General features: G+C 40.3%; 4 protein-coding genes across 5 annotated transcripts; 1 reads left to right on the forward strand and 3 right to left on the reverse strand.

The window, feature by feature from the left end:
* Positions 1 to 8610: 8610 nt before the first annotated feature.
* Positions 8611 to 11612, reverse strand: LOC125583974 (probable zinc transporter 12). Its single transcript, XM_048751625.1, has one exon. It carries the CDS (start codon positions 10353 to 10355, stop codon positions 9726 to 9728), a length of 630 nt encoding a protein of 209 aa, XP_048607582.1. The 5' UTR covers positions 10356 to 11612; the 3' UTR covers positions 8611 to 9725.
* LOC111213519 (probable zinc transporter 12) lies at positions 9114 to 9685 on the reverse strand. Its single transcript, XM_048749641.1, has 3 exons — positions 9664 to 9685; positions 9504 to 9622; positions 9114 to 9419 (listed from the first exon to the last, which is right to left on the reverse strand). Exons 1-3 carry the CDS (start codon positions 9683 to 9685, stop codon positions 9114 to 9116), a joined length of 447 nt encoding a protein of 148 aa, XP_048605598.1.
* Positions 11613 to 17699: 6087 nt separating the features above from the next.
* Positions 17700 to 21380, forward strand: LOC125583088. Its single transcript, XM_048749642.1, has one exon. It carries the CDS (start codon positions 17700 to 17702, stop codon positions 21378 to 21380), a length of 3681 nt encoding a protein of 1226 aa, XP_048605599.1.
* Positions 21381 to 22248: 868 nt separating this feature from the next.
* LOC106384835 lies at positions 22249 to 24148 on the reverse strand. 2 transcript variants are annotated; one of them, XM_048751627.1, is made up of 4 exons: positions 23980 to 24148; positions 23332 to 23903; positions 22617 to 23256; positions 22249 to 22529 (listed from the first exon to the last, which is right to left on the reverse strand). In XM_048751627.1, the coding sequence occupies exons 2-4, from the start codon at positions 23824 to 23826 to the stop codon at positions 22438 to 22440; spliced, it is 1227 nt and encodes a 408-aa protein (XP_048607584.1). In that variant the 5' UTR covers positions 23827 to 23903; positions 23980 to 24148; the 3' UTR covers positions 22249 to 22437. The 2 variants fall into 2 exon arrangements, with proteins under 2 accessions (XP_048607584.1, XP_048607583.1); XM_048751626.1 differs by having other exon boundaries at positions 22249 to 22535.
* Between the last annotated feature and the right edge of the window lie 1696 nt (positions 24149 to 25844).

Below are 25844 nucleotides of genomic sequence, written 5' to 3' on the forward strand. Positions count from 1 at the left end.
AAGGATGTGTCAGGCGAGAGCAAGCTACAATGCGATCCGGTCGTTCTTATTGGCTTCGGGAGAAATTATTGTTGACCCACTTGAGATGAGTCACCTTGCTGTAGGCCATTTCAAGTCAGTGCTAGGTCCTGAAGGTTCAGTTCTGAGGCGCCAATTCACCCCTCTCGCTTGGTTTCACTCGCTTACTCCTTTCAGATGCTCGGTGGCTCAGCAGAATCAGATGATAGTGCTCCCAACTTCAGAAGAGATAACCAGATTTATGTTCAAGTTAAACCCCAATAAGGCGCCAGGGCCATATGATCTCTCTTCTGGTTTCTTCAAGGCTGCTTGGGGTATTTTGGGAGAGGAAGTAGTTGGCTCTATTCATCAATTCTTTCACTCGTCATTCCTGCCAGCTACTGCAAACTCCACGATCTTAACCTTAGTCCCAAAGTTCCCCGGAGCCTCCTGTATCGTTGACTACAGGCCAATCGTGTGCCTCAATACCCTCTATAAAGTGATCTCACGACTGCTTGTCTCTCGACTGAAACCTATTTTGCAGGGTCTCATTGTACCAAATCAAACAGCATTTGTCAAAGATATGCTTTTAGTTGAGAATACAGTTCTTGCAAGTGAGCTAGTCAACGGTTACCATAAGAACAAGGCCCCAAAGCGAATTACCTTGAAGGTAGATATTGCTAAAGTGTTTGATACTTTATCTTGGGACTTCCTCTTCTCTTGTTTAGATGCGCTGCAACTTCCTCCACGGTTCACCAGTTGGCTAAAAGCTTGCGTCTGCACTACGAGTTTCACTGTGGGTTATAATGGAACAGTCAATGGCTATTTTAAGGGTAAGAGAGGCTTGAGACAAGGTGATCCTCTGTCTCCGTACCTATTTGTGATTGCTATGAACAGCTTATCCTTGATGCTTAACAAAGTTGCGGAGGAGGGGAAGCTCTCTTATCATCAAAACTGTCACCAAACAAAGCTCACACATCTCTCATTTGCTGATGATTTGTTGATTTTTATTGATGGATCAATAGAATCAGTGCAGACTGTGCTGAAGACCCTACATGAGTTTGAGCAGCGTTCGGGTCTGGCGGTAAGTTTCCAAAAAACTAGTTTCTTTGCATCAGGGTTGTCTGAAGAAGAAATTGCGACAATTCAAGCTTCAACTGGTATGTCGTGTGCCTCACTTCCAATGCGGTATCTTGGAGTCCCTCTCTCTTCGAAAAAGCCGTCTCTCCATAGCTGCCAGCCCCTGATCCAACAAGTTAAAGCAAAATTCAGTTCATGGACAGTTAAAACGTTGTCTTTTGCAGGTCGGCTTCTACTTATAAAGACAGTAATTTCAGGGATCACTACCTTTTGGTGCTCGTCTTTCATTCTTCCAATGGCTTGTGTTAAAGTTATTAACTCAATGTGTGGAGCTTTTCTTTGGACTGGAGGAATAGAGGGGAATCATTCAGCTCGGGTATCGTGGGATAAAGTTACAAACACTAAGGAGCAGGGTGGACTGGGAATTCGAGACTTGGCTACTTGGAACAAAGCGTGCATCCTAAAGCTTGTTTGGCTGCTTTTCTTCAGAGAAAACTCAGGGTGGGTTTCCTGGTTTAAGGAGGTCATCTTACGGGGGTCAATAAGCAACTACTGGACAGTCAAGCAAAACTCAAAATTTTCGTGGCTAGTAAATAAACTTATCAAAGCAAGGGATATGATTTTTCCGCTAATTAAATGTAGAGTTCGGAATGGTCTCACCATCAGGTTCTGTAATGATAACTGGTCTCCTTTTGGCAGCATCTACTCTTTCTTGAATGCAAGATCGTCTCGTCTAGGGATTCCGCAAAGAGCCACACTGGCCTCATTGTCTGATAATGGAAACTGGACCCTCCCGCCTGCTAGAACAGAGAACCAGATTGAGCTTCAAGCATATTTAACAACACTGGTGCTAACGGAAGAAGAAGATTGTTATGAATGGGAAATTGCGGGTAGGACAAGTAATGCTTTCTCTACTGGTGAAGTGTATACTTACTTAAGAGGGAGCATCGGAACTGTGAATTGGTCTCATCTGGTCTGGTCGTCGTTTGGAATCCCAAGACAGAGCTTCTTAACATGGTTGGTGATGCTTGATAGATGCCCAACTAAGGATAGAATGATAAGCTGAGGACTTGATGTTTCACCGACATGTCTCCTCTGTAACTCTCAGCCAAAATCCAGAAACCATATGTTCTTCGACTGCCCCTTCGCTTGTGTGATATGGTCTGCGATTGCCTCCCGAAGAAGACTCCATGCGTTGCAAAACTGGGAAGCGACAGTATTTCAGTTGATGCAATTAACTGGTACCAAACACAGTAAGCGTCTTACCCTTATCTGCTGGCAGTCTACTATCTACTTCATCTGGCGTGAGCGTAATGATCGCCTCCACCGTGCCATCTTTAGATCACCAGAATTAATCATTCGAGGGCTGGACAGGCTAATCAGAAACAGGATTCAGAGTATCAGAGTTGAAAACCCTCGATCATCTAGTGCTATGATGCAAGACTGGCTGGGATCAAACTGATTGAATCAGGACTGACTGTAAACGTCTCTCCATTACGGAAGATGATCGTGCTCTCCACTTGGGCCAGTAATGGTCCAAAATGCTTTTAACTCAACTTTGACCTTATGGGTTATGGATTAAGTTCTAATGATATGTGTTCACTTATAAAAATTCTATTGGGTCTGTTGACCATGATACACTTGCCATCTTGGTTTGTAACATTTTATTTCTTTTCTGCAATTTTAATTAAAAGCCTTTTTTTACAAAAAAAAAAAGTTGATTTAAGCCTTATATATTTTCGCATTTTGTATGTGTATTGTATTTCATGTCAAAATCGATTTGTCTTGAACCTTCGATGATCGTACTTTTGGGAGTTATGTTTGGGCAAACCAGTCTATTCCACTCGTCTTTTTTTGATAGTATAACAAGTGTATCAATGAAATTGATGCAGCAATGGTATTGCCTTTCTATTTTATTTTGATTTTCAGAAAAGTTGATAAATGGAATAGATGATACAAATAGCATCAGACTGGTATTTTTATATTTTTGTGGTATTGATGATACAATGGTATATTATTCTTGTTGCCAAAATGGAATAGTAATGCCAGTTAATCCCACTTCATGCGTATGCGACTTCAATGTTTGTTGTAGAACTGTCAGTGGGATTTCAGATACGGTGCATACATGTCATTTATCTTTTGAATTGTCACCATCAGCTGAATCACCTACACTGTTGGGAGCATAGATTCTAAACCCGTTTTTCAAATAATTAATTTTCTATATTATTTGTCTATCAATAAGTTATAATTTCAATACTGTTTTTTATATGAGATTCAATTTTATTAATTCGATTATGTAAATAGAATAGACCCTCTATTTGTACTATTTGCAGAGGATCTATATACTATGTCTTATACATGAAAAATACTATTATCGGTGGCTCCCCCATCATTATTACTCTGCCTCTGTGAACTTCTGCAAAAATTTATTTTATCATTTTGTGTGTAGACGTTACACAAATTTCTCTTAATCTATAAATAATGATTGTATTTTATATTTAAAACTAGATAAATTATGAAAATAGTAAATAATGATATTTTCTTTACTCGAAATTTGGTTATTTAACAAATTCATTTTTAACACTTTTTAATTCTCAAATCTATTACACTAGTAGAAAATTTATTATTTATAGATGTTATATACTATTATTTTGTCTTGCGTATGTGATAACAAGATCAGAGAAGGTGATTGTATTTTATCGTGTGCAATGAAACCTACTCCAAGCACTAAACCACTAGCCCAACGCACATTGGGTAATAAAAATAAGTAGGACCATATAACTATATATTATATTGTTTTGTTAAACTAACTATCAAGTTGATTAATAGTGTATAAAAAATATTCTCAATTACCTTAGGGGTGCAATGGAACCTACTCCAAGCACTAAATCACTAGCCCAACGCACTTTGGGTGATAAAAATAAGTAGGACCATATAACTATATATTATATTGTTTTGTTAAACTAACTATCAAGTTGATTAATAGTGTACAAAAAAATATTCTCAATTATTTTTTAAATAAAAATTACGAAATTATCTACTATGATTAACATATATATGACAATTAATGATTATAAATAATACATATTGATAACAATTTTTGTATCATCTCTTTTTTTTGTTTAATTTTATATTATTAAAACAAATTGAACAATCACATTAAGCGTATAATAAAAAAATAAATTTTTTTCTTATATGTTATATTTTGAACTTTTTAAGACGACTATTACTAAAAATGGTAAAAGTCTCACATTGAAAATTTTGTGATCAATGGTTTAACTTTTGTTTGTTCAAACAAGATACAAATGATCATAAATCGTATGAATATAATGTCTCATTAATAAATATTCATATATATATATATATCATTTAAATTAAATTATTTACTTTATAAAAATATAAAGATATTTTAATTTAAAAAATTTTCATTGAAAAATTCTTGAGATCTTAATATTTTAATTTTGAAAAAGTATTGAAAAATCTCACAATAAATTTTTGTGCTAAATGGTTTAAATATTTTTACCGCAAATATACAAATGTTAATAAAATCATATGAGTAGCCTATAAAAATATATATTCTATTTTTTTATTAAACTAACTATCAAATTGATTAATAGTGTACAAAAGAATATTTTCAATTATTTCCTTAAATAAAATATACGAAATTACATAATATGATTAACATATATATGACAATTAATGATTATGAATAATACATATTTTATAACAATTTTTGCATCCTCCCTCTTTTTTTGTTTAATTTTATATTATTAAAATAAATTTAACAATCACATTAAGCATATAACAAAAAAAATTAGATTTTTTCTTATATGTTATATTTTGAATTTTTTTAAAACGACTATAAATTACAAAAAAATATTTTGAATATTTATTAGTGAGACTTCATATTCATATAAAAAATCATTTTTTTTATTCAAACAAGAAACAAATTATCATAAATCGTATGAATATGAAGTCTCACTAATAAATATTCATATTATATATATTAATATTATTTAAATTAAATTATATACCATATAAAAATATGTTAATTTTAAAATTTTTTGTGAAAAATTATTAAGATCTTAATATTTTAATTTTGAAATTTGTATTAAAAACTCACATTAATAGTTTTGTGATTAACGGTTTAAAGTTTTGTTACATCAAATATACAAATGTTAATAAAATTACATGAGTAGGAAGTGTCAATAATAAATATTTATATTAAAATATACTATATATATCTATGTCAATATCACTAAATTTTAATTATATACCATATAAAATAAATAAAATGATTGTTTTGATTTATTTATCAAAAACATGATTGTAATTAAAAAAATGTATTGGTGTTGATTTATGTGCTTACTTTAATGTATATATACTTTTATGTATACAAATTATTTTTTAAATAGGTGCTTCTAATATGTTATTTGACCTTAACAATCAAAGAAATACACTTCTTCAAATCAAAGTGATTTTTAATATTGGAAACACTATATATATAATTTCATTCATATTAAATAATTTAGTCTTTGTTTTTATTTCTTAAAATCTTTTTAATAAAATATCATGAAAAAATTCTAATCACCTCCTTTTGAAGAGAGATTTGATCATTCGTCTAATATTTGTTTCTCCCTAATACCCAATCTAGCTATTATAATTGTAAGAATAAGATATTTGAACTATTTATTATAAGTTTTCTGGTTTATCATTTAATAAATCAAACAGTTCTTAGTTTATACATAGTTTACATATCCTAGAATGGTAAAATATTATATATATTTTTTATCGGTATAATCTTAAGTAACTAAACTTCAAAAGCGTAGGTTAATAAAATAAGTAATTTGTTTTGTTGCTTTAGAATTAGATGATTTTTAGACCAACTGGTAAATATATACTAGACATACATTTTAATTTCGAGTCTGCACTTATATTCTATAACAGCTTGATATATTAGATTTGAATACTAACCTGTAAATAAGTTTGCCAGTGATTTTCTTTAAAAAAAATGATTCTTATATATGTATCTGGAGTATAACTAATTTTTACAAATGTCCATCTTTTTAAATTGACACTTATGTAATTCACTGAATTTATAGAAAATGTTAAACAAAATAAACAAAACTCAAATCAGTGAAACAGAAAAAAGAACGAAAGCACATTTTATTGAGGTGGAAAATGAAATCGCTTATGGAGAATCAATAGTAAAGAAATCGAGAGCAGAAAACCTAATTTCTTTTCGTCATTTTACAATCGATGTTGCATATCTGGTTTTGGTGATTTGTGTAGTGGTGAAACTTAATTTTCTTTTGTGCATATGAAGTCTGAAAATAATTAAAATGAGTTGTAATATGTTAACTCTTCAACAACAATTATACTTTTAAGAGACCAACATTTGTATTCGTCATTTTACAACTGATAAAAATTGTAGTGTTGCAATATATTAAAAACATTTAATGAACAAACATTATTATTAAAAACTCATCAGCGCATGTGTACAGGTTATCATCTAGTGAAAAGGGTATTACGGGATAAAATGTGGGGTAAATATTAGTTATTTAATAACGTCAAAGTCAACACTATTTTTTTAATTTCTAGTCAAAATTTGGTTAGTGGTTCCCTAACAAAATCTTGTCTATCGAAGACTTACCATAAAAAAATTATTTACATATTGTTTTATTTTAAAACTAAGTTTTTTTCTCACAACTTCCCTCTAGACCTAGCTGCTCTTGAGGCTCCATCTATAAATGGATCGGTTAGTTGTGCTTGGAAATAACTATTCTTTCGTTAAAATTTAATAAGTAAAAAATTGAATTGCACAATCGTTTGGATGATACCCCTATTCGAAACTACACTAGGCGCTAGTCGGGCGGCAACTTCGGGCCTAGCGAGTTATCGAAAAATTAGAGAGTACTCGGAGATTACGTGGAGCCTAGTTTTAAATACAATTTAATATATTTATAATATATTTAGCTAATTTTAAACATGATGACACAAGTTCTTAGACATAATTATATAACTTTTTATATATAATTTTAAATAGTTTCTTTTTGATTCGTCGAACATTTGGATTATGGTGTGTTAGGTACTAAAAAATCTCTAAATGCAGTAGTTATGTGTTTGTTTTGGGTTTAATAGCTAATTGTAATTATTTAATAATGAATAATTACACAAAATCTGTCAATAATGAATAAAAAATAATCAACTGTCTTTCAAAAATAATCATCATGATACTAATAAAATCGAGTGCTTGCTCACATTTATTATTGAATTATATTGAAATGATCATCGACATCATCGCACAGTGTAGTGCTTTTGTCACGTGTCTTCCACTTATTTGGTTGCACTTGTTCGATTACTGTTCCTTACTGAGTTTAATATACTGCTTAATCCGTTCTGAATTTTCTTAACAAACAACTTTGCTGTTTTAGTATACGGATAAAGAATTCTGAAATGGTCGCAAGTTTTCATTATATTTTTGAGTCTTATTCTGTAGTCTCTTAAAACGTTTTGGGCGATTGTAAGCCATAATATAGATTTCTAGAATCAATAAAGCCCAAAAGCCCATTTAGACGAAAGGTTGTAGAACCGGAACGTTTACATTAGAATAAAAAAGAATTGTGCACTGGAGAAGTAAGGACTCCAAGAAGTAAATACTAGTATTAGATATCCAAAAATGTTTTGGAAGATGACTCCATTAGTATCTGATAATAGTTTAAACCATCGAAGAATGGAAAACGGGAGTCAAAAGAGTGTGTAAGTAGAGATGCCAGTGAAACTTTTTTTTTTTTGAGCACATAACGTTGCTGAAACTAAAATTGCAAAAGTCACAATTTTATATTCGCGGGAAAGGCTTTATATTCATCATAAGTTTTGTTTGTTTCCCAGGTGAGAGCAAAGAAGAAAGAATGATTAAAAAGTGAAAACTTACACGTTACATGTATCAATCACAGTTCTTGGACATGTCGAAAAGGAAGATTAGAACAAGTTTGCAGAGCTTGTGTAATTTAAGCGGAAGCAGTGACAGGGCAACTCTCCTTTGGCAAGTGACAGATCCAAACACACAAGAAAAGAGAGCAAATGGCACAGTCGCGTGCCAATAGAAAGATGCCCAATTAATACTCCTCTTATTGTTAATTTCTCCTCCTCCCTTGTGTTTTCTAGTTTTTGCTATGAGAGAAGGTTTGGTTGGTTACTCATGAACTCATGGGCTTAGTATATATATATATATATATATATATATATAAGTTCATAAAATTAAAAAATGGTGACATCTTGACTTTCGAGTGACTGAGAGAAAAGAAGAGATGCTTGGATGGGTTATTCCATGGATATCCATCCCCATTTTTCTTTTTTGAAGTGTTTGCCTTTTGATGATGCTCTGCTGCTTGTCATGTCTCTCTTAATTTTGCTTCATACTGATACTCCATTAGTATCTGATAACTAGTATGATTTTTTCCCTTGAAAAATAAAAGAATCTGGCTTTTTATTTGACTGAAGAATCTGTCTAGTAATGATGATTGTTAGAGTGCAAGAATTTGGTATAAAAGATAACGATGCCATATCCTTTTAAGGGGTTATTCCATGGATATCCACAAAATGAAAACGGATAGTTTCGACAAAAATGCAATCTCTTGAATTTTTTTTTTCTTGAAGAGCCAAAGTTGTAAGAGTTATTTGACTCGTTACAAAGTCATTCTTACTTCTTGTTTTGCACGTTGTCGAGCGATTTGCTGTTTCTCCCTTTTAGTTGCTGCTCAATTGCTCATATGTTCCTTGTATACTGCGTCACGAGACTTGTAGGCTTAGGTTTTGATTTTACATTCTATTTTCCATATAACCTTTTTCAAGAGATTGCCATGAAGAGCTGATAACATCTTGAACCAAATTGACTGATATATCAATGTATTTGTATCCAAATCTAAATCAAAATGAGATTGTTTTTTTTCTAAAAAGTCTCAAGTAACTGAAACATATGTAAAGCCCAAATAACTAAAACACAAAACCTCATGAAGCAAAGAAACAAAACTTCTTCAAGCCCAAACAGCTAAAAGGGACATCAAACCAGCACCAAGAACAAGAGAAAAACTACAAGCCAATTGTATTTTCATACTACTTTGAGCTTTGTGGTTCATAAAAAGTGGAGCTACCAAATCAACAAGTGCCATATAAATTAAGATTCCAGCCGCCGCAGCGTTAAGAAAACCAGACACTTTTAGTGCCATTGGGCTATTCTCATTGTAAATCTCAGCAACTCCAATACCAATTCCAATCCCTGCTGGTGCCGTGAGTGCGAAGAATAACACCATAATCCAAATTTTCTTAACTCCAAACTTTGCCTGCACAAAAACACAATGTTAATGCTTATCAGCCAGTCATAAAAACATAAATATGACAGAAAGAAAAAGAGAATTTAAAATTACCTCAGAGATGCAACCACCAAGACCAAAACCTTCAAAGAGCTGATGGAAAGTGATTGCTGCCAAGAGAGGCTTTATTGTGCTTACACTCGGAGATACTCCCAGAGATATCCCTATTATCACTGAGTGAACCACAATCCCCAACTCTAATATCTAATAACACCATGAGAAAAACAAAACAACATGTGTTTAGTACTACTTAATTGCTTTAGCAATTGTGTTTGTCTAGAACTCGATTTTAATGATTTTATTTACCTGTGTTACGATTCTTTTCCTCAGATCATCTTGAGGAACCAGAAAAGAGCCATGAGAATGTCCTTGTGAGGCATGAGTATGAGCAGAGCCAATATGAGAATGCTCCTCCTTATCTCCACCAGTACTCACCGGCAAGGTCTTCTTCTCCAACCGAGACCTGTTCAAGCACCCTGAAGCAAAAGACTCAATCAACATGGTCAAGATCGCTCCACCCATAGCGACTAGTCCCGTCATAGGAAAATCTCCCCACGGGGGCTCTTCTCCAAGGCACGGACTCGTGAGACTCTCGGTGGCATCTGGAAGGATGTGGACGAAACCAGTGGCTAAGATTACTCCTGCGGCGAATGCCTTCACAAACATGAAGAAGTTGCTCTCTGACTTGAGACCGAAGATAGATAAACATACTCCGAATACCCCGGCGACTAAGATGGAGAAGAAGGCTCCGATCTTGTACTTCAGAACCGTTGCCTTCTCCGCAGCGGAGGTTCTTCCATTGGAGCCACCACATTCGTTTTCTACCTCCGTGGCTGAGACAAGAAGAGGTAGAGTAACCAACAAGAAAACGAAAGCTAAATTTAGGGTTTTTGAGAAGCAGCCCATCTTTGGCACTTGATGTACACGTTAGGGTTTTGACTTTTTTTTCTCTTCCTTTGTGGGTTTGTAACAGTGAACAACTCACGCTGCTTATTTATAAAAGATTTTTGTTTACAGAGGTTTATCTGAGGTATAGAATTTGTTTGATAGGTTAGAGATATTATGCCCTAAAGATGAGAGAATGTGTGTAATCTTGAAGAGACAATGTCGATATGAACATAATTAACAATGTTGTTTTCAAATTTTATTTGGAAAAGTTTTCTGTTGAGACTAGAAGCTATTATTCGGAGATGACGACATATTTAGTGTATAAATGTCGTTATTACTTATTAGTTTCTGGTCAAAAAAGGAAAATGTCGTTATTACTTATTAGTTACTGGTAAAAAAATGGAAAAGAAATAGCATAACTTAGGCGTGTTGTAATTAAACTTAACGATTTAGAACTGTAAGTATCTGTATATTATTAATGAATAAGTGTTTCTTTTATATAGGTGTTACAATAGAGATAAATAGAAATAAAATAATAGGAAAGATTACAAATCATAAACATAAACGAATTAGAAAATATGCAAGTTGTAGCCGCCTCTCTCTCCTCTCTAAGTCTCGCGGCCGCCTCTCTCTCTCTAGGGTTGTGCCGTCTCTCTCTCTAAGTGTATGGACCGGTTATGGACCGGGCCGGTTATGGACATCCACCAATTGATTTATAACACTCCCCCTTGGATGCCATAACCATACAGGGATTTTAATACGCTTAATGTTGTCTCATTAAAACCTTATCAGGAAAACCCAGTGGGACAAAACCATGATGAAGGAAAAAGAGTACAACACGTACTATTCCCCCTGATGTGAATCTCAGTGGAGGTCCTTAAGCCTACGCATCCCAATCTGATGTGTGAGCTTCCTTAACGTGCAGTTAGGAAATGCCTTGGTGAATAGGTCAGTTGAATTGTCACTAGATCGTACTTGGACGACCTGGACCTCACCGGCTTTCTAAAGCTCGTGAGTGAAGAAGAACTTAGGCAATATGTGCTTCGTCCTATCACCTTTTATGTAACCGTCCTTGAGCTGAGCAATGCACGCAGCATTGTCCTCATACATCACGGTTGGCTTTTTGCACTCGGCCATCCCGCAATCAGCTCGGACATATTGGGTCATCGACCTCAACCAAACACACTCGCGGCTGGCCTCATGTATGGCTAAGATTTCCGAGTGATTAGATAAAGTGGCCGTGATGGTTTGTTTCATGGAACGCCATGATATGGCCGTACCTCCATGTGTAAAGACATATTATGTCTGTGATCGAGCTTGATGTGGATCTGATAAATAATCAGCATCAGCAAAGCCAACTAAACCATATTTGTTATGGTTAGTATAATATAGACCCAAGTCTTTCGTTCCTTGCGGGTAACGAAGAACATGTTTGATCCCATTCCAATGCCTCTGGGTCGGACAGGAGCTAAACCTAGATAGTAGGTTCACGACAAAGCTTATATCAGGCCGTGTGTTAGTTGCCAAGTATATTAAAGCTCCTATGGCACTGAGATATGGCATTTCAGGACCTAGGTCATCTTCATCGTCCATCTTGGGACGGAATGGGTCAGTGTCAGGCCGAGAGACCTCACGACCATGGGACTGGTCAGAGAATGGCAATCGGCCATATTGAATCTCTTGAGTACCTTTTCAGTGTATGCCATCTGATGCACAAGGATCCCATCATTTATGTACTCAAGCTGTAATCCCAAACATAATTTTGTTTTCCCGAGATCTTTCATCTCGAATTCTTTCTTAAGGTATTCAACCGTTTGGGAAATTGTATCCAGAGGTTCCTAGGATATTCAGATCATATATTTCGATGATTATCAATATTGTTCTCGAGAACTTGTTGTACATTCAGCTCAATACCCTCTAGTACTTTCATTATCCAGTGGACCATATAAATATGCAGTCACTACGTCAGTTTGCTGCCAGTCTAATTTTCTCTCTTATATAGCCAGACTTATGAAAAATCTTAAAAATAGTTGCATCCACCACATGGGAGTATATCTCCTCATAATCTATTACTGTCTTTGTGAGAATCCTTGTGCAACATTAGCTTTATATCTCACGATTTCTATTCCTCACAAGGCCCATTTATATCCACTGGTTTTAACATCATATGGCGTCTTAATCATATGGCCAAATACGTCTTTCTTCTTTAAACTATTTAACCCCATGTTTCCATTCAATCTGTTCTACGAGTGCGCACTCTTATATTGACGTGGTTTCATGATCCTCGCTTATATCATCTTATGTCGACATTCCTTATTGTGTTCCATTATGTTCCAGACATGATATAATCGATTGAGATTCATTATTATCAGGACCTTTTGGAACTTATTGGTCTATCTTGTATAGACTCTGTTACAACTTGACTGTGTCTCTCTTGGACATCAATTTAGTTGGTGCTTTACAAGCTGGTTTATATATGACTTAGTCATTCTTTTTCGGGTCAACAAATGTGTCTGGCATTTGATTAGCTAGCTTTGTAAATGTATAATCTTTGGACGTCTATTTCACATTATTTAGTCTGAGGATCTTGCCAAGACAATGATGGTCGATGCCATTATGTTTCTCTTAAAAGCTTATTATTTTCTCCTCCTAATGTTGGATAGTCGGATCCATTAAACTTTGCAATCCGTGTTCTTGGCCACTAAATAGATCACCCATATTTGGCTCAAGGTACTTCATTATTTGTGTGAGATTCATATCCAACATATATCCCCATCCTCATCCTCTTCTAAGGATCCATCTTAGACGGCACATATATTTGTGGTGGCTTATCCAAATATCTCAAGATGTTATATGTCTGGCTCGTGACCCGTAATAAATTTGAGATGGGAATATCTATGCTCATTTAATCGTCTGATGCTTATTAGTTAAGATGCATGTAAATTCGTGTGTCCCCAAGACTTGGACTGAGAGTTTGGACCTATGGGTAATGGCCAATAGAGATTTATAAAAGGATTCAGCCAAGCTATATATAGTATGGACATGTGCGGATTTGTCCTTATTACCCCCTCATGGACATACTATAATCTTTAAGTGCTTTGGGACATCATGGCCTAATGAGTTTCCCTTGTGTTCATGCTACACACGTGAGATTCTATGGGATAACTCTTTGTGCCCTTTCCAATATCAATTTCGCATCATGTTTTGGACCAGGATGACCAATCCGGTCATACCATAAAGTGTATAATTTTGTGGATAAACCATTCTGGTTACCATGACTATTGCCTCTATCATACTGATCTTGGCATAGTCTAGATCAATAGAGAATGCATGTATAGTTTTTTAGGACTCATTATGGCCTTGGGCGATTTTATACATATATCTGAAGGAACTCTTTGTTTCCTTCGCCCATTGTTTCAATATGGAAACCATTCATTCTTATATCTCTATATAATCTCAATGGGTTTTTCTGGGTGAATATAAAGCATCTAAATGCTTGCCCTTATACATATTTTGCCATAGCCCTTAATGTGTACCATACCCGCAAATCATATTGGCGTTTTCAAAAAAATCATTCATTCCTTTTATTAAGTTTTAATAAAACAAGTTCATAGAAATGAAATACATAGAAATGAAAAACATCAAAACAACGAACATAGAATTTAGATTACAAATGTCGAAATCAATCTTCAGTTTTTTTTTTAGACAATCTGAACTTTCATAATCCATAAGATCGTCCTTCTCATGATTGAAGTCGTTTTCATCATCTTGGTAAGTCATATGGACTTCAGGATTCTTTCCTTTCAAGCACTCTTGATAGAGGTCAACTAGATGCTTGGGAGTCCTACAAGTCTTAGCCCAATGATTGCTCATTCCACATCTATGGCACATGTATTTCTCTGATTTAATCGAATGTTGGGGTTTAAAAGAAGATCCACGGCCACGACCATGGCCTCGTCCAAATGAGCCACGGTCCCGTCCATGGCCTCGACCATTTCCTCGCCCGCGGCCAAAGGATCTTCGGCCGCGGCCACGTCCGTTCGATTTGTCTCGACCACGGCCATGCTGGCCGTTTCCTTGGACGTGGTTGGACTCTTTATTTTCCTCTGTAGCGTGTGCATCAGGTAGTGGAGCTGATCCAAGTGGTTGTTGGACCCGAATATGACCCTCAGGTGAGGTACCGATAAGCGTGAGCTAGCATGTGGGTTGCGATAAGCCCATCATAACAAAGGGAGCTGAAAGCCGAGCTGACGACTGGACCTGGGAGACATCATAGCAGAGGTCACGACAGAAAGTGAGCTAACACCTTAAGAGACTCGGTCAAGAGGAGCCTAAAGCGAGTTCCGTAATTGAAGCCGAATATCTCGGAGAACAGTTGAAGGGTTGCCAACGAAACCTAGACTATATAAAGACGGAGAAGATAAAAGACAAGTCATCTCTTTTCCATATATCAACTTTTGTACTAGATTAAAAGCATTACGTATTCTTTAGTAATCATCTCAAGATACATTCCTTTGTATTCATCATCTTTCAACTCATCAATAAAATCATATTCATTCTTCAAGTTTATTTACGGGATTCAGCCCACGATTCTCATTCATCTCTCTTGACCTAACCTAAATCTAAGAAGTGAAACCTTGTCTCTCACAATTGGCGCCGTCTGTGGGGACAAATAATCGAATCCCTTTCTCTAAAGCTTAAAGGATGAATCCATTAGACGGAACGAATCCATCTAACCCCGATCAATCGAACCAGAGCAATAGCTCACCGAATCGCACTGCTCCGGGGGCAAATAACCCGAGAGCCTCCGGAGGGACCAACTCTGGGTCCTCAGCCCTCAATAACCCATCGCATCAATCCGCTCCGAACCAAACGGAAGATCAGCTTTCTGAGATCCGTCGGATGATGCTCCAGTTAGTGGACAAAGCTCAAGAGACCGAGCGAACGGTGCAACAGTTAGCCGAACGGCAGCAACAGTTCGAAGAGATAACCAGATCTCAATCCGCAACGACCCAACCGTCCGTCCACCAGGGAAGAGGAGTCACTTTCCATGAACGGTTAGCTGACCCTTCCTTCCCTAGAGAGCGCCTGAACTTCTCCCCTGATAGCCCAGGTGCAGAAGGGCAGGAACCTGCTTTCCAAACGCCTCGCGCTAGGACAGCTCCTGCGTTTACCCCTCCTATCACCAGCACCATGGGGAGCAATGTAGCTACAACTAGCTCCATGCCTGATCGAAACACCGGTGGGAGCACCCGTTTGCCTCCACCGCCACCTCCTTCCGGGTCTGGAGCAGGAACCAACATACCGTCCGGGGCCAGAACATCAGCTTCAGTGTTTCAAGCTAGGGTTTCAACCCCAAGCACAGACGAATACCAAAGGACGGATGCTGATCCTGCAGCTCTCCGCACTAACCTCGCTCGGAGCCTAAGGACCAATGAGCGACCTATTTCGCCAGCTAGCTGGGAAGACGACCGAGCTCGGTCTCACCAGGAACCTGCTCGCCGAGTATCTGATAATGACCCAAATGTCCTTCCCTTCGAGGGACCTGACGCAATTCGCAGGTACATGGAGCGAACCCACGCAGCTCTCCAGAAATTGGGAGCTCAAGTTCACAAGGTAACGAGCTCAGCTCCCGAAATCGAGAGCTTAATTGAGGAGACTCGTGGAACTCCGTTCACCGATAGAATTGCCAACTCTTACATAAGAGATACTCGAAAAATTAAGATTCCTGAATACGATGGGAACGCAGACCCAAAGGCCTATTTAAGAGCCTTCCGATTAGCTATCGTTAAAGCTCACTTCACAAAGGAAGAGTGTGATGCAGGATATTGCAGAACATTTGCCGAAAACCTGATCGGAACAGCTCTCGAATGGTTCTCCAGCCTCGAGCCGAACTCTATAGACAGTTTCGATCAATTGGCTAACGCCTTTATGAAGCAATATTCAACTCACATCCTGAAACAAGCGTCTGAGGCTGACCTCTGGAAGATCAGACAAGGACTGGGAGACTCACTGCGAGTCTACATCGAAAAGTTCAGAGCAGTAAGAACTAAACTCTCGAATCCCAACGATCAGGTAGCCATTGAGGCTCTTAGGAGAGGTCTCTGGTATAAATCAGGTTTCTTCTCGGAGCTAACGCTAAATCCCCCTCCAACTATCGACGACGCCCTCCATAAGGCCTCTAGATACATTACCTTGGAGGAGGAAATGGCAGCATTAGATAAGCTCCACAGAAAACCCCAGAGTCACCCGAAAGGCGAAGCCTCCGATGGAAAGGGACCTCACAAAAGAGGTAGCTCCCGAAATAATCAGACCCAGGGAGAACATTCTTACGTAGTCGAGGAAGACAAGGAAGAAAAACCTGTCGCCGCGACAGCTAAAGCCCCCTGGTCCAAAGGTTATGACGAGAGCAAACATTGCTCTTACCACGATCGAAAGGGACATTCAACCGAAGAATGTTGGGACCTCCAACGACAACTGGCTGCTAAATTCGCAGCCGGAGAAATAAAAGATGTGGACCTCAAAAAGCCACAACCTTATCAGAAGAGAGGTCCCAGAGATAGCTCTCCAAAACGCGAGAGGTCACCTGAAAAAGAAACAGACTCACCACCCCCAGCTCCCAAAAAGAGAGTCGATATGATCCTTGGAAAGTTTCCACAAGGAAAAAGCCTACAAATCGAGGCCCTCTTGAGTAAACCACCTCCCCAATCGAGCCCTGGCTCAAGGATCGATTACATCCTTGGAGGGTCCGATGTGTGTCAAGACTCCGTTAACTCTATTAAAAGTCACGTACGGAAAGCTGTGTCAAACACTCAGTCCAAACCGACCAAGCCTGAGTCTAACACTAAGATCTCTTTCTGGGAGAGTGAGACATTAGACCTCGATAGACCTCATGACGATGCCCTTGTCATAACATTAAATATAGCAGGGTACGAGGTACCTAAGCTCATGATCGACACCGGAAGCTCCGTCGATCTTATTTTCTACAACGCACTAAAGGGAATGGAAATAGACGACTACGAAATTGTCGACCAGAAATCCAACCTCGTAGGTTTCTCAGGTGAAACAGCCACCTCATTGGGAACAATTAAGCTCCCAATTATAGCTGGCGGAGTCATGAAAATGACCAACTTCATAGTTGTCGACAAACCATCCCCTTTCCACGCAATCCTCGGAAGGCCTTGGATTCATAAGATGAAAGCAGTAGCTTCAACTTATCACCAATGCGTGAAATTTCCAACAACCAACGGAATAGCTACCATACACGGTAGCCAAAAGATTTCAAGGATCTGTTACCTGGGAGGATTCGAGATCATAAAAGAATCCCCCCAATAGCAATTACAGATCCAGGAGAGTCGCGAAATGCAACGAAATATCCGAGGTCCCCCTAAGAACCTCACCGAAAAAGTTAGCATCGACGACTCAAATCCTGAGAAACAGGTGAGCATCGGATCCGAGCTACCTCTCGAAACCAAAAAGGAGCTCGTCGAATTCCTAAAACAGAATATCAAAACCTTTGCATGGACCACCAGCGACATGAAAGGCATAGATGCAAATGTCACCACTCATAAGCTCAATGTAGACCCTACTTTTAAACCGATCAAACAGAAACGTCGTAAGCTAGGTCTAGAAAAAGCCCAAGCTGTCAACGACGAGGTCGATCGACTAACAAAGGCCGGGTCCATCCGAGAGGTACAATACCCCGATTGGCTAGCTAACCCAGTGGTAGTAAAAAAGAAGAATGGGAAATGGAGAATCTGTGTAGACTTCACCGATTTAAACAAAGCCTGTCCTAAGGACAGCTTCCCGTTACCTCATATCGATCGTTTGGTCGAAGCAACGGCTGGACACCAGCTCTTGTCCTTTATGGATGCCTTTTCAGGATATAACCAGATTATGATGGATCCTGAGGATCAAGAGAAAACCGCATTCATAACTGAACGAGGAACCTATTGTTACAAGGTCATGCCGTTTGGTTTGAAAAACGCGGGAGCTACCTATCAAAGGTTAGTAAATAAAATGTTCGCTGGACAACTCGGAAAAACCATGGAAGTCTACATCGACGACATGTTAGTCAAATCCTCAAAGGGGGAGGACCACATCTCCCATCTAAGAGAATGTTTCGAAATCCTCAACAAATACGACATGAAGCTAAACCCAGCTAAGTGTACCTTCGGAGTACCTTCCGGCGAATTCCTAGGTTACCTCGTAACCGAAAGAGGCATCGAAGCCAACCCGAAACAAATAGCGACATTCCTGGAAATGCCATCACCTAAAACGACCAGAGAGGTACAAAGATTGACCGGACGGATCGCAGCACTAAATCGATTCATCTCCAGGTCCACCGATAAATGCCTTCCATTCTATAAACTTCTGAAAAATAATAAGAAGTTCTTATGGGATGAAAAGTGCGAAGAAGCCTTCAAACAGCTGAAGGCTTACCTCTCGGAACCTCCGATACTATCCAAACCTGTAGTAGGAGAACCACTGTACCTGTACCTCGCCGTGTCGGCAGCTGCAGTCAGCGGAGTGCTAGTACGAGAGGAACAAAACGAACAGAGACCTGTCTATTATACTAGCAAAAGCTTAATAGACGCCGAGACGAGATATCCCACCATGGAAAAACTAGCCCTAGCAGTCGTGACAGCTGCCAGGAAGCTGCGACCTTATTTCCAATCGCACTCGATCATCGTAATGACCTCACAACCATTACGGACGATTCTGCATAGCCCTAGCCAATCCGGACGATTAGCCAAATGGGCTATAGAGCTCAGCGAGTACGACATCGAGTACAGACCCCGAGCAGCAGCAAAAGCTCAGGTCCTCGCCGATTTCGTTATTGAGCTAGCATCCGAACATCTAGACCAGGAAACAGAGGTTCCGAAATGGAGCCTATACGTGGACGGAGCCTCGTCAAGGCAAGGCTCCGGTGTCGGTTTAAGACTAACCTCCTCAGCCGGAGAAACCATCGAACAATCCTATAGACTTGGATTTAACGCTTCCAACAACGAGGCCGAGTACGAAGCACTAATCGCTGGATTAAAGCTCGCCCTGAGCCTCGGAATTCGGGAGCTAAACGCCTACAGCGACTCGCAGCTGGTAGCTAGCCAGTTTCACGGGGAATACGAAACAAGGGACGAAAGAATGGGGGCATACCTCGAGGTCGTCCTAAACCTCACAAAGCAGTTTGACAAGTTCGAGCTAACGAGGATCCCACGAGGGGAGAACTCCTCAGCAGACGCGCTCGCCGCATTAGCTTCCACATCCGACCCTCTCGTAAAACGAATTATACCCGTGGAAGGAATCGAGAAGCCAAGTATCGACATAGCTACCAAGGCTGAGATGGATAGCAAACCAAAGGAAAAAATAGAGGATAACAGCCTCCCGACGGTAGCTACCCAAGTTTTCACGACATTCTGGTTCCCGAAAACTAGAACACGCAGCTTTAGAAAGCACACCTCCAGGAAAGCAACCCAGAACCCGGAAAACAACGACAAAAGTGAAGGTACTCACCGAAGTTCAGACTCCCTAGAGCCTAACTCTACGAGTACCTCCGGGGGCACCATCCAGACCTCGGAGCCACTTGTCTATAAAGTCCAAACAAGAAGCCGCACCGCTCTTAAAAACGCATCTAGGAACGCTACACAAACCACAGGGGATAACGAGGAAATTGGAGATATTCCTCAGAACCCAGAACCTACTCCAACGAATATCTCCGGGGGCACCACGGCACCAGGTCCCGAACAGGAATCTCCCTCCTCTCTTCACAACAAAGTTGTAGGGAGAGAAGACTGGAGAATACCGATCATGGATTACATCCTAGAGGGAAAAATTCCACCCAACAAGTGGGAGGCTCGAAAACTCAAAGCTTTAGCAGCAAGATACTGTATAATCGAGTCAGCCCTCCACAAACGAAGTGTCTCCGGACCTTACCTAAAATGCGTTCACGGCCTAGTAGCTATGAAACTCATGAAGGAAATGCACGACGGTTCCTGTGGAAACCATTCCGGAGGCAGAGCCTTAGCCATCCGAATAAAAAGACAAGGCTACTTCTGGCCTACCATTATCGCAGATTGTGAGGTCTACTCCTCATCGTGCGACAAATGCCAAAGGCATGCACCGATCATACACCAACCAGCGGAAAAGCTGTCTAACATATCAGCTCCCTACCCATTCATGAGGTGGTCTATGGACATTATAGGTCCATTAGTACCTTCAGGGAAAGGAAAGAAGTTACTAAACCTCCTGGTCCTAACCGACTACTTCACGAAATGGATTGAAGCTGAAGCTTTCCAACAAATAAACAGATTCGAGGTCGAAGGATTTGTTTGGAAAAACATCGTATGCAGGCATGGCGTCCCATACGAAATCGTAACCGACAATGGAGGACAGTTCATATCCCACGACTTCAAAAGTTTCTGCGATAAATGGAACATCCGCCTCACCTTCTCATCACCTCGGCGACCTCAAGGGAACGGACAGGCGGAGGCTGCCAACAAATCAGTTTTAGCAAACCTCAAGAAACGCCTAGGAGCCCAAAAGGAGCTTTGGTCGGAAAAACTACCCGAAGTACTATGGGCCTGCCGAACCACCCCACGAAAAGCTACAGAGGAAACTCCCTTCTCCTTAGCTTATGGGATGGAAGCTGTCGTCCCAGCAGAAACCACCGCAGGTAGCCTCAGACGGGAGCTCTGCACCTCAAATCCCGCAGCTAATAACCAGCTCCTGATGGATAGCCTCGACTTGATCGAGGAAAGACGAGACCAAGCCTTGCTTCGCATTCAAAATTATCAGCAAGCAATGGCACGACACTACAATTCCAAAGTAAGGCCCCGACAGTTCGCCGTAGGGGACCTAGTGCTTAGGAAAGTGTTCGAAGGAACAAAGGAACCGGGAGCTGGAAAGTTAGGAACCAACTGGGAAGGACCCTACCGAATTATCCACATAGTACGACCCGGAGTTTACAAACTCCAGAAGGTACGAACCGGGGTACCTGAAATCCGATCGTGGAATGCCACGAACCTCAAAAGATACTATCATTAGGTACCTAAAACCCCTGAACTACGTTTGGCTTGATCCCTTGACTGGGTACGTAGGCAACTCCGTCATGAGTGCAGCCCCAACCTCTTCTCACCAACCTCCTCACCTAAGCCAAAGGGGCAGGTGTTACCAAGAACACTTAGCCTAAAAATAGTTACTGTGTAAATAATCTGAATCATGTATTCTCTGATATCTGATATTAATAAAACGATTGATTCAGTTTCATAAACATCAAAGGTCTTAAAACCCTCCAAGAAAATTTAGGTCCCCCTAAATCGGGACCTAAGCTCAACAATCTCGAATACATTCAGGTCCCTGAAAACCTGAACCTAAGGTCTTAAAATCCTTAATACACCCAAAGGTCTTAAAATCCTTAATACACCCAAAGGTCTTAAAATCCTTAACATAAACTAAGGTCTTAAAATCCTTAACAATCAGCAAGGTCCTAAAATCCTTAACAATCAACCAGGTCCTAAAATCCTAATCAAAACCAAAAGGTCTTGAAACCCTTATCAAAATCGAAAGGTCTTAAAATCCTAAAGAATCAGGAAAATCCCGAAATTCCTCAATTCCATCCGTTAAACTTCAAAGGCCTCGAAGTCCTTCGAATTAACTCAGGTCCCTATGAATCTAAATCCAGGTTCCTACGAACCTGAACAACCAGGTCCCAGAACCTTTCGAATCGGACTCAGGTCCCCGAGCTAAAATCAAGAACTTCTCTTTAAGGTTATCACGACCGAATATCCATTAAGCTAAATGCTTATCATAAATTAAGACTAAAGGTCCTAATCCGACTCAACGATGACAGCACACAACTCATCTGAGATTCGCAATCACTATGATTAAATGAAACGAGGTTAAGTTCAAAAACTTAAAACAGAAATAATAGCCACGATTTAAACATAAGAAAGGGTTTAAAAGCCTCCCCAGGCTATTGAAATCCAGCAAGTGTTAAGGTTTAAAGGCCTCCTCAGGCACTAAGTCATAATGCATAACGAAACAAAGCCCTTAGGCCGAAGTCTTAAAAACACAAAACATAAAGCTAAAAGAGCCGTAGCTCTCAATCTTCCTTCTCTTCCTGAATCGGATCACCAGCACCGGCAGGAACTCCCTCATCGACCACATTGCCATCACCTCCTATTGCTGCCTCGACTGGAGCTAAGTCAGGAGCCATCAAACCCAAATTAGAGCCATACTCCCCAGAAAAGGATGGATTAAACATGTTAATCTCGAAAGTACCTGAACTCTCCGAGATCTGGGGAAGAGGAAGCTTGCTGACCGAGAAGTCAGAGACTTGAGCCTTCTCATACGCAGTTGTCGCTTCTGGTAATAAGGCCACCAATTGGTTGTACTCCTCTTCAACGCTTTGGATCTTGTTGTTCAGCATATCCTTCAAGAGGTCGGCATTAGCTTGGAGCTCCTGAGCGTACACCAAGGCGTTGACCTCATCTTTCTTCCTAGCAAACTTCTCCTTAACACAGACCAGGATCTTGCCGTAAGCTTCGGCGACTTCTTTCTTCCCTTCCCTGACAGCCAGCTTGACTTCAGCTTCCTTGTTCTTCTGGCTATCCTGGGATGAGGCAATGAGCTCACGTACTTGATGCTCAGCTATCTTTCGAGCAGCCTCCAAATCATTGATCCTCCTGCTCTTCACCTGGATATCGAGCTTTTGACTCTCGATCTCTCCTTGCTGAGCATCGGCCTTCGAGCCTAGCCTCGTCACTTCGGCTTCGAGTTCAGAAATTCGAACCCGGGCTTGGTCAAGATCGGCTTTGGCTGCCTTAACCATCTCGGTAACCTCAGCAAGTTCACCAGCATTGGGGGCAGCACACAGAGCATTCTCAAACCTGAGCTGGGCCCTGTTAACAGCCCCAGCCAACTGCAATAAATCCAAAAAATATATATATCATCGTCTCCAAAGAATGTAAACAAAGAACAGATAGAGATCACGTACCTGACCCATACAGTGAGCAATATCGAGATACTCATCTCGGTTAGTCAGGTCCTTGAGCGCTGGAAGGGGACATCCCACGCTCTTCAGGTGCCTCATTATCGCAGCTAGGCCCCAAGAGTCGTCCAGGATCGACCCAGGCTTCGAATGGGTAAAGCTCCACCCAACAGTCCCTCCTCTAGAGGACGAGGAAGAAGAACGGGTGGGAGCTCCGCCCTGATCGGTCCTGGGCCTCTTGTGTCTCGACGGCTCGACCTCAGAGGTACCCTTCGGAGCCTGGTAGTCAGCCTCCGGCACCTGGACCTCAGGGAGAGGAGCAGCATCCTGAGCTACAACCTCAGTTGGAGTAGTCTCGACAACAGGTTTGGATCCTCCGTCGTCCAAAACTTCCTTCATTGAGATAAGGAACGATCCTCCTTGGTTCCTGTCGCTTCCACGAGAAGCACTGGCAGCTTTAGAGGGGTTACCCCTAGAACGGAATGATGGTCGCAGAGTCATGTCACCTGGCTGAGACTTTTCAGTTCCCGAAGCACTAGCACCAGTTGAGATCGATACAACTGAATCGCCTGCCGAAACTGGAACAATGGAAATCCTTAAGTTTAAAAACTTCAAAGCGATAAAATCATTAAAAAGGTTCGAACAAGAACTTACTCTCAAGGTTCTCAGCAGGAATGGGATCTTGGAAAGAGGCGTTGTAGGTATCTGGGAATCTGGCTGCACTTATTCGAGAAGTGGTGTAGGCTACCCAGGTACAGGGACTCTGCTGCAACTTGCGGTATAGAGCCCTGGTGAGCTTGGTAGAGAGCTTCGGAGGATCTTCGATTTCTGCAAGTAAATCAGAGCAAAAAGGTTACTCGGCCATAAATGAATAAAACGGAAAAAGCATATCCCTAGAATTCCTAACCAGATGGATTAGTCCAAGTGACCCTAAGGTTCCGACCCACAGGAACCGTCGAAGGATCAACTTTAACGTAAAAATACTTCTTCCTCCAGTCATCATCACTACTAGAGAATCTGAAGATAACATGATTGGGACGACTAGGGAGGTAGTAGGTCCCGGTACCACCCTCCTTAGAGGCGCTTTCCTTCAGGGAAAAGAGGCTCATAAGTTCGGTAAGACCGACGCTAACCCCCTCCTCTTTGGACCTAGTGATAAAGCCGTTTATCACCCGGATAACCGAGGGACAGAGTTGGGAAAGGGCTAACTGATAATGATCTAGTAGATCAAGCAGTAGGGTCGGAAGAGGAAATCTCAAGTGAGACTTGGAGATGTACTTCTCATGGCAACAGAACCAACCCTCCGGAGCGGTCTCGGGGGTTTCGTCGGAATTACAGGCACGGCCAAGCTCCTTTTGGCCGAGAGCTTGAACCATGAGGTTAACCACGTCTTGATTTTTCAGCAACGAAGGCGAGTGAGGACTGCTCCCGCTAGAATCGTCTTTCTTCTTCCGTTTAGAAACTCTGGTCGCGATTGCCTCCCTGGCTGTCTTTTTCCCCTTCCTCATCTTGGCTCCGACTTCTTGCTTAACTTTCAGTAGTTTAGCTCCAGAAGCAGAGGGAGGCATCCCGGATTCCCCGGAACCTTCTTTCGGATGATCCATAGTATGGGAAGGTTAAGGAGAAAATCGATTGCAAGGTTTGGGAGAGAATTTGCAGAGAAAAGTAACGAGGAAGATAAAAAAAATCGCAGTAAAATAAAGAGAGAGGAGAGAAGTTACCTTGAAAACCGAACGGAGGCGTGGAGAAAGTGGGAGGCTAGCAGTTAATGTTCACCGCTTTATATCCCATCACCTCTCGAGATTCGGAAAAGTCATTTCAAACCCTCTCCATCTGAACCGTAGATTCTGCCAAACGTAATAAAGACCGTTAGATCGAGTAAGCTGAATCTAAATAGGATAAGAACTAATCATTATCTTAACGAAAAGATAAGATCGATAGCTAGATTCTAGCTTCCGAGACAAAGGATTTTATTCGGAAGCTGGGGGCAACTGTTGGACCCGAATATGACCCTCAGGTGAGGTACCGATAAGCGTGAGCTAGCATGTGGGTTGCGATAAGCCCATCATAACAAAGGGAGCTGAAAGCCGAGCTGACGACTGGACCTGGGAGACATCATAGCAGAGGTCACGACAGAAAGTGAGCTAACACCTTAAGAGACTCGGTCAAGAGGAGCCTAAAGCGAGTTCCGTAATTGAAGCCGAATATCTCGGAGAACAGTTGAAGGGTTGCCAACGAAACCTAGACTATATAAAGACGGAGAAGATAAAAGACAAGCCATCTCTTTTCCATAAATCAACTTTTGTACTAGATTAAAAGCATTACGTATTCTTTAGTAATCATCTCAAGATACATTCCTTTGTATTCATCATCTTTCAACTCATCAATAAAATCATATTCATTCTTCAAGTTTATTTACGGGATTCAGCCCACGATTCTCATTCATCTCTCTTGACCTAACCTAAATCTAAGAAGTGAAACCTTGTCTCTCACAGTGGTCTCATCTGACTATTTCTCAT

Source organism: Brassica napus, chromosome C3, assembly GCF_020379485.1.
Source record: "Brassica napus cultivar Da-Ae chromosome C3, Da-Ae, whole genome shotgun sequence".
In the NCBI taxonomy this organism is placed as follows: domain Eukaryota; kingdom Viridiplantae; phylum Streptophyta; class Magnoliopsida; order Brassicales; family Brassicaceae; genus Brassica; species Brassica napus.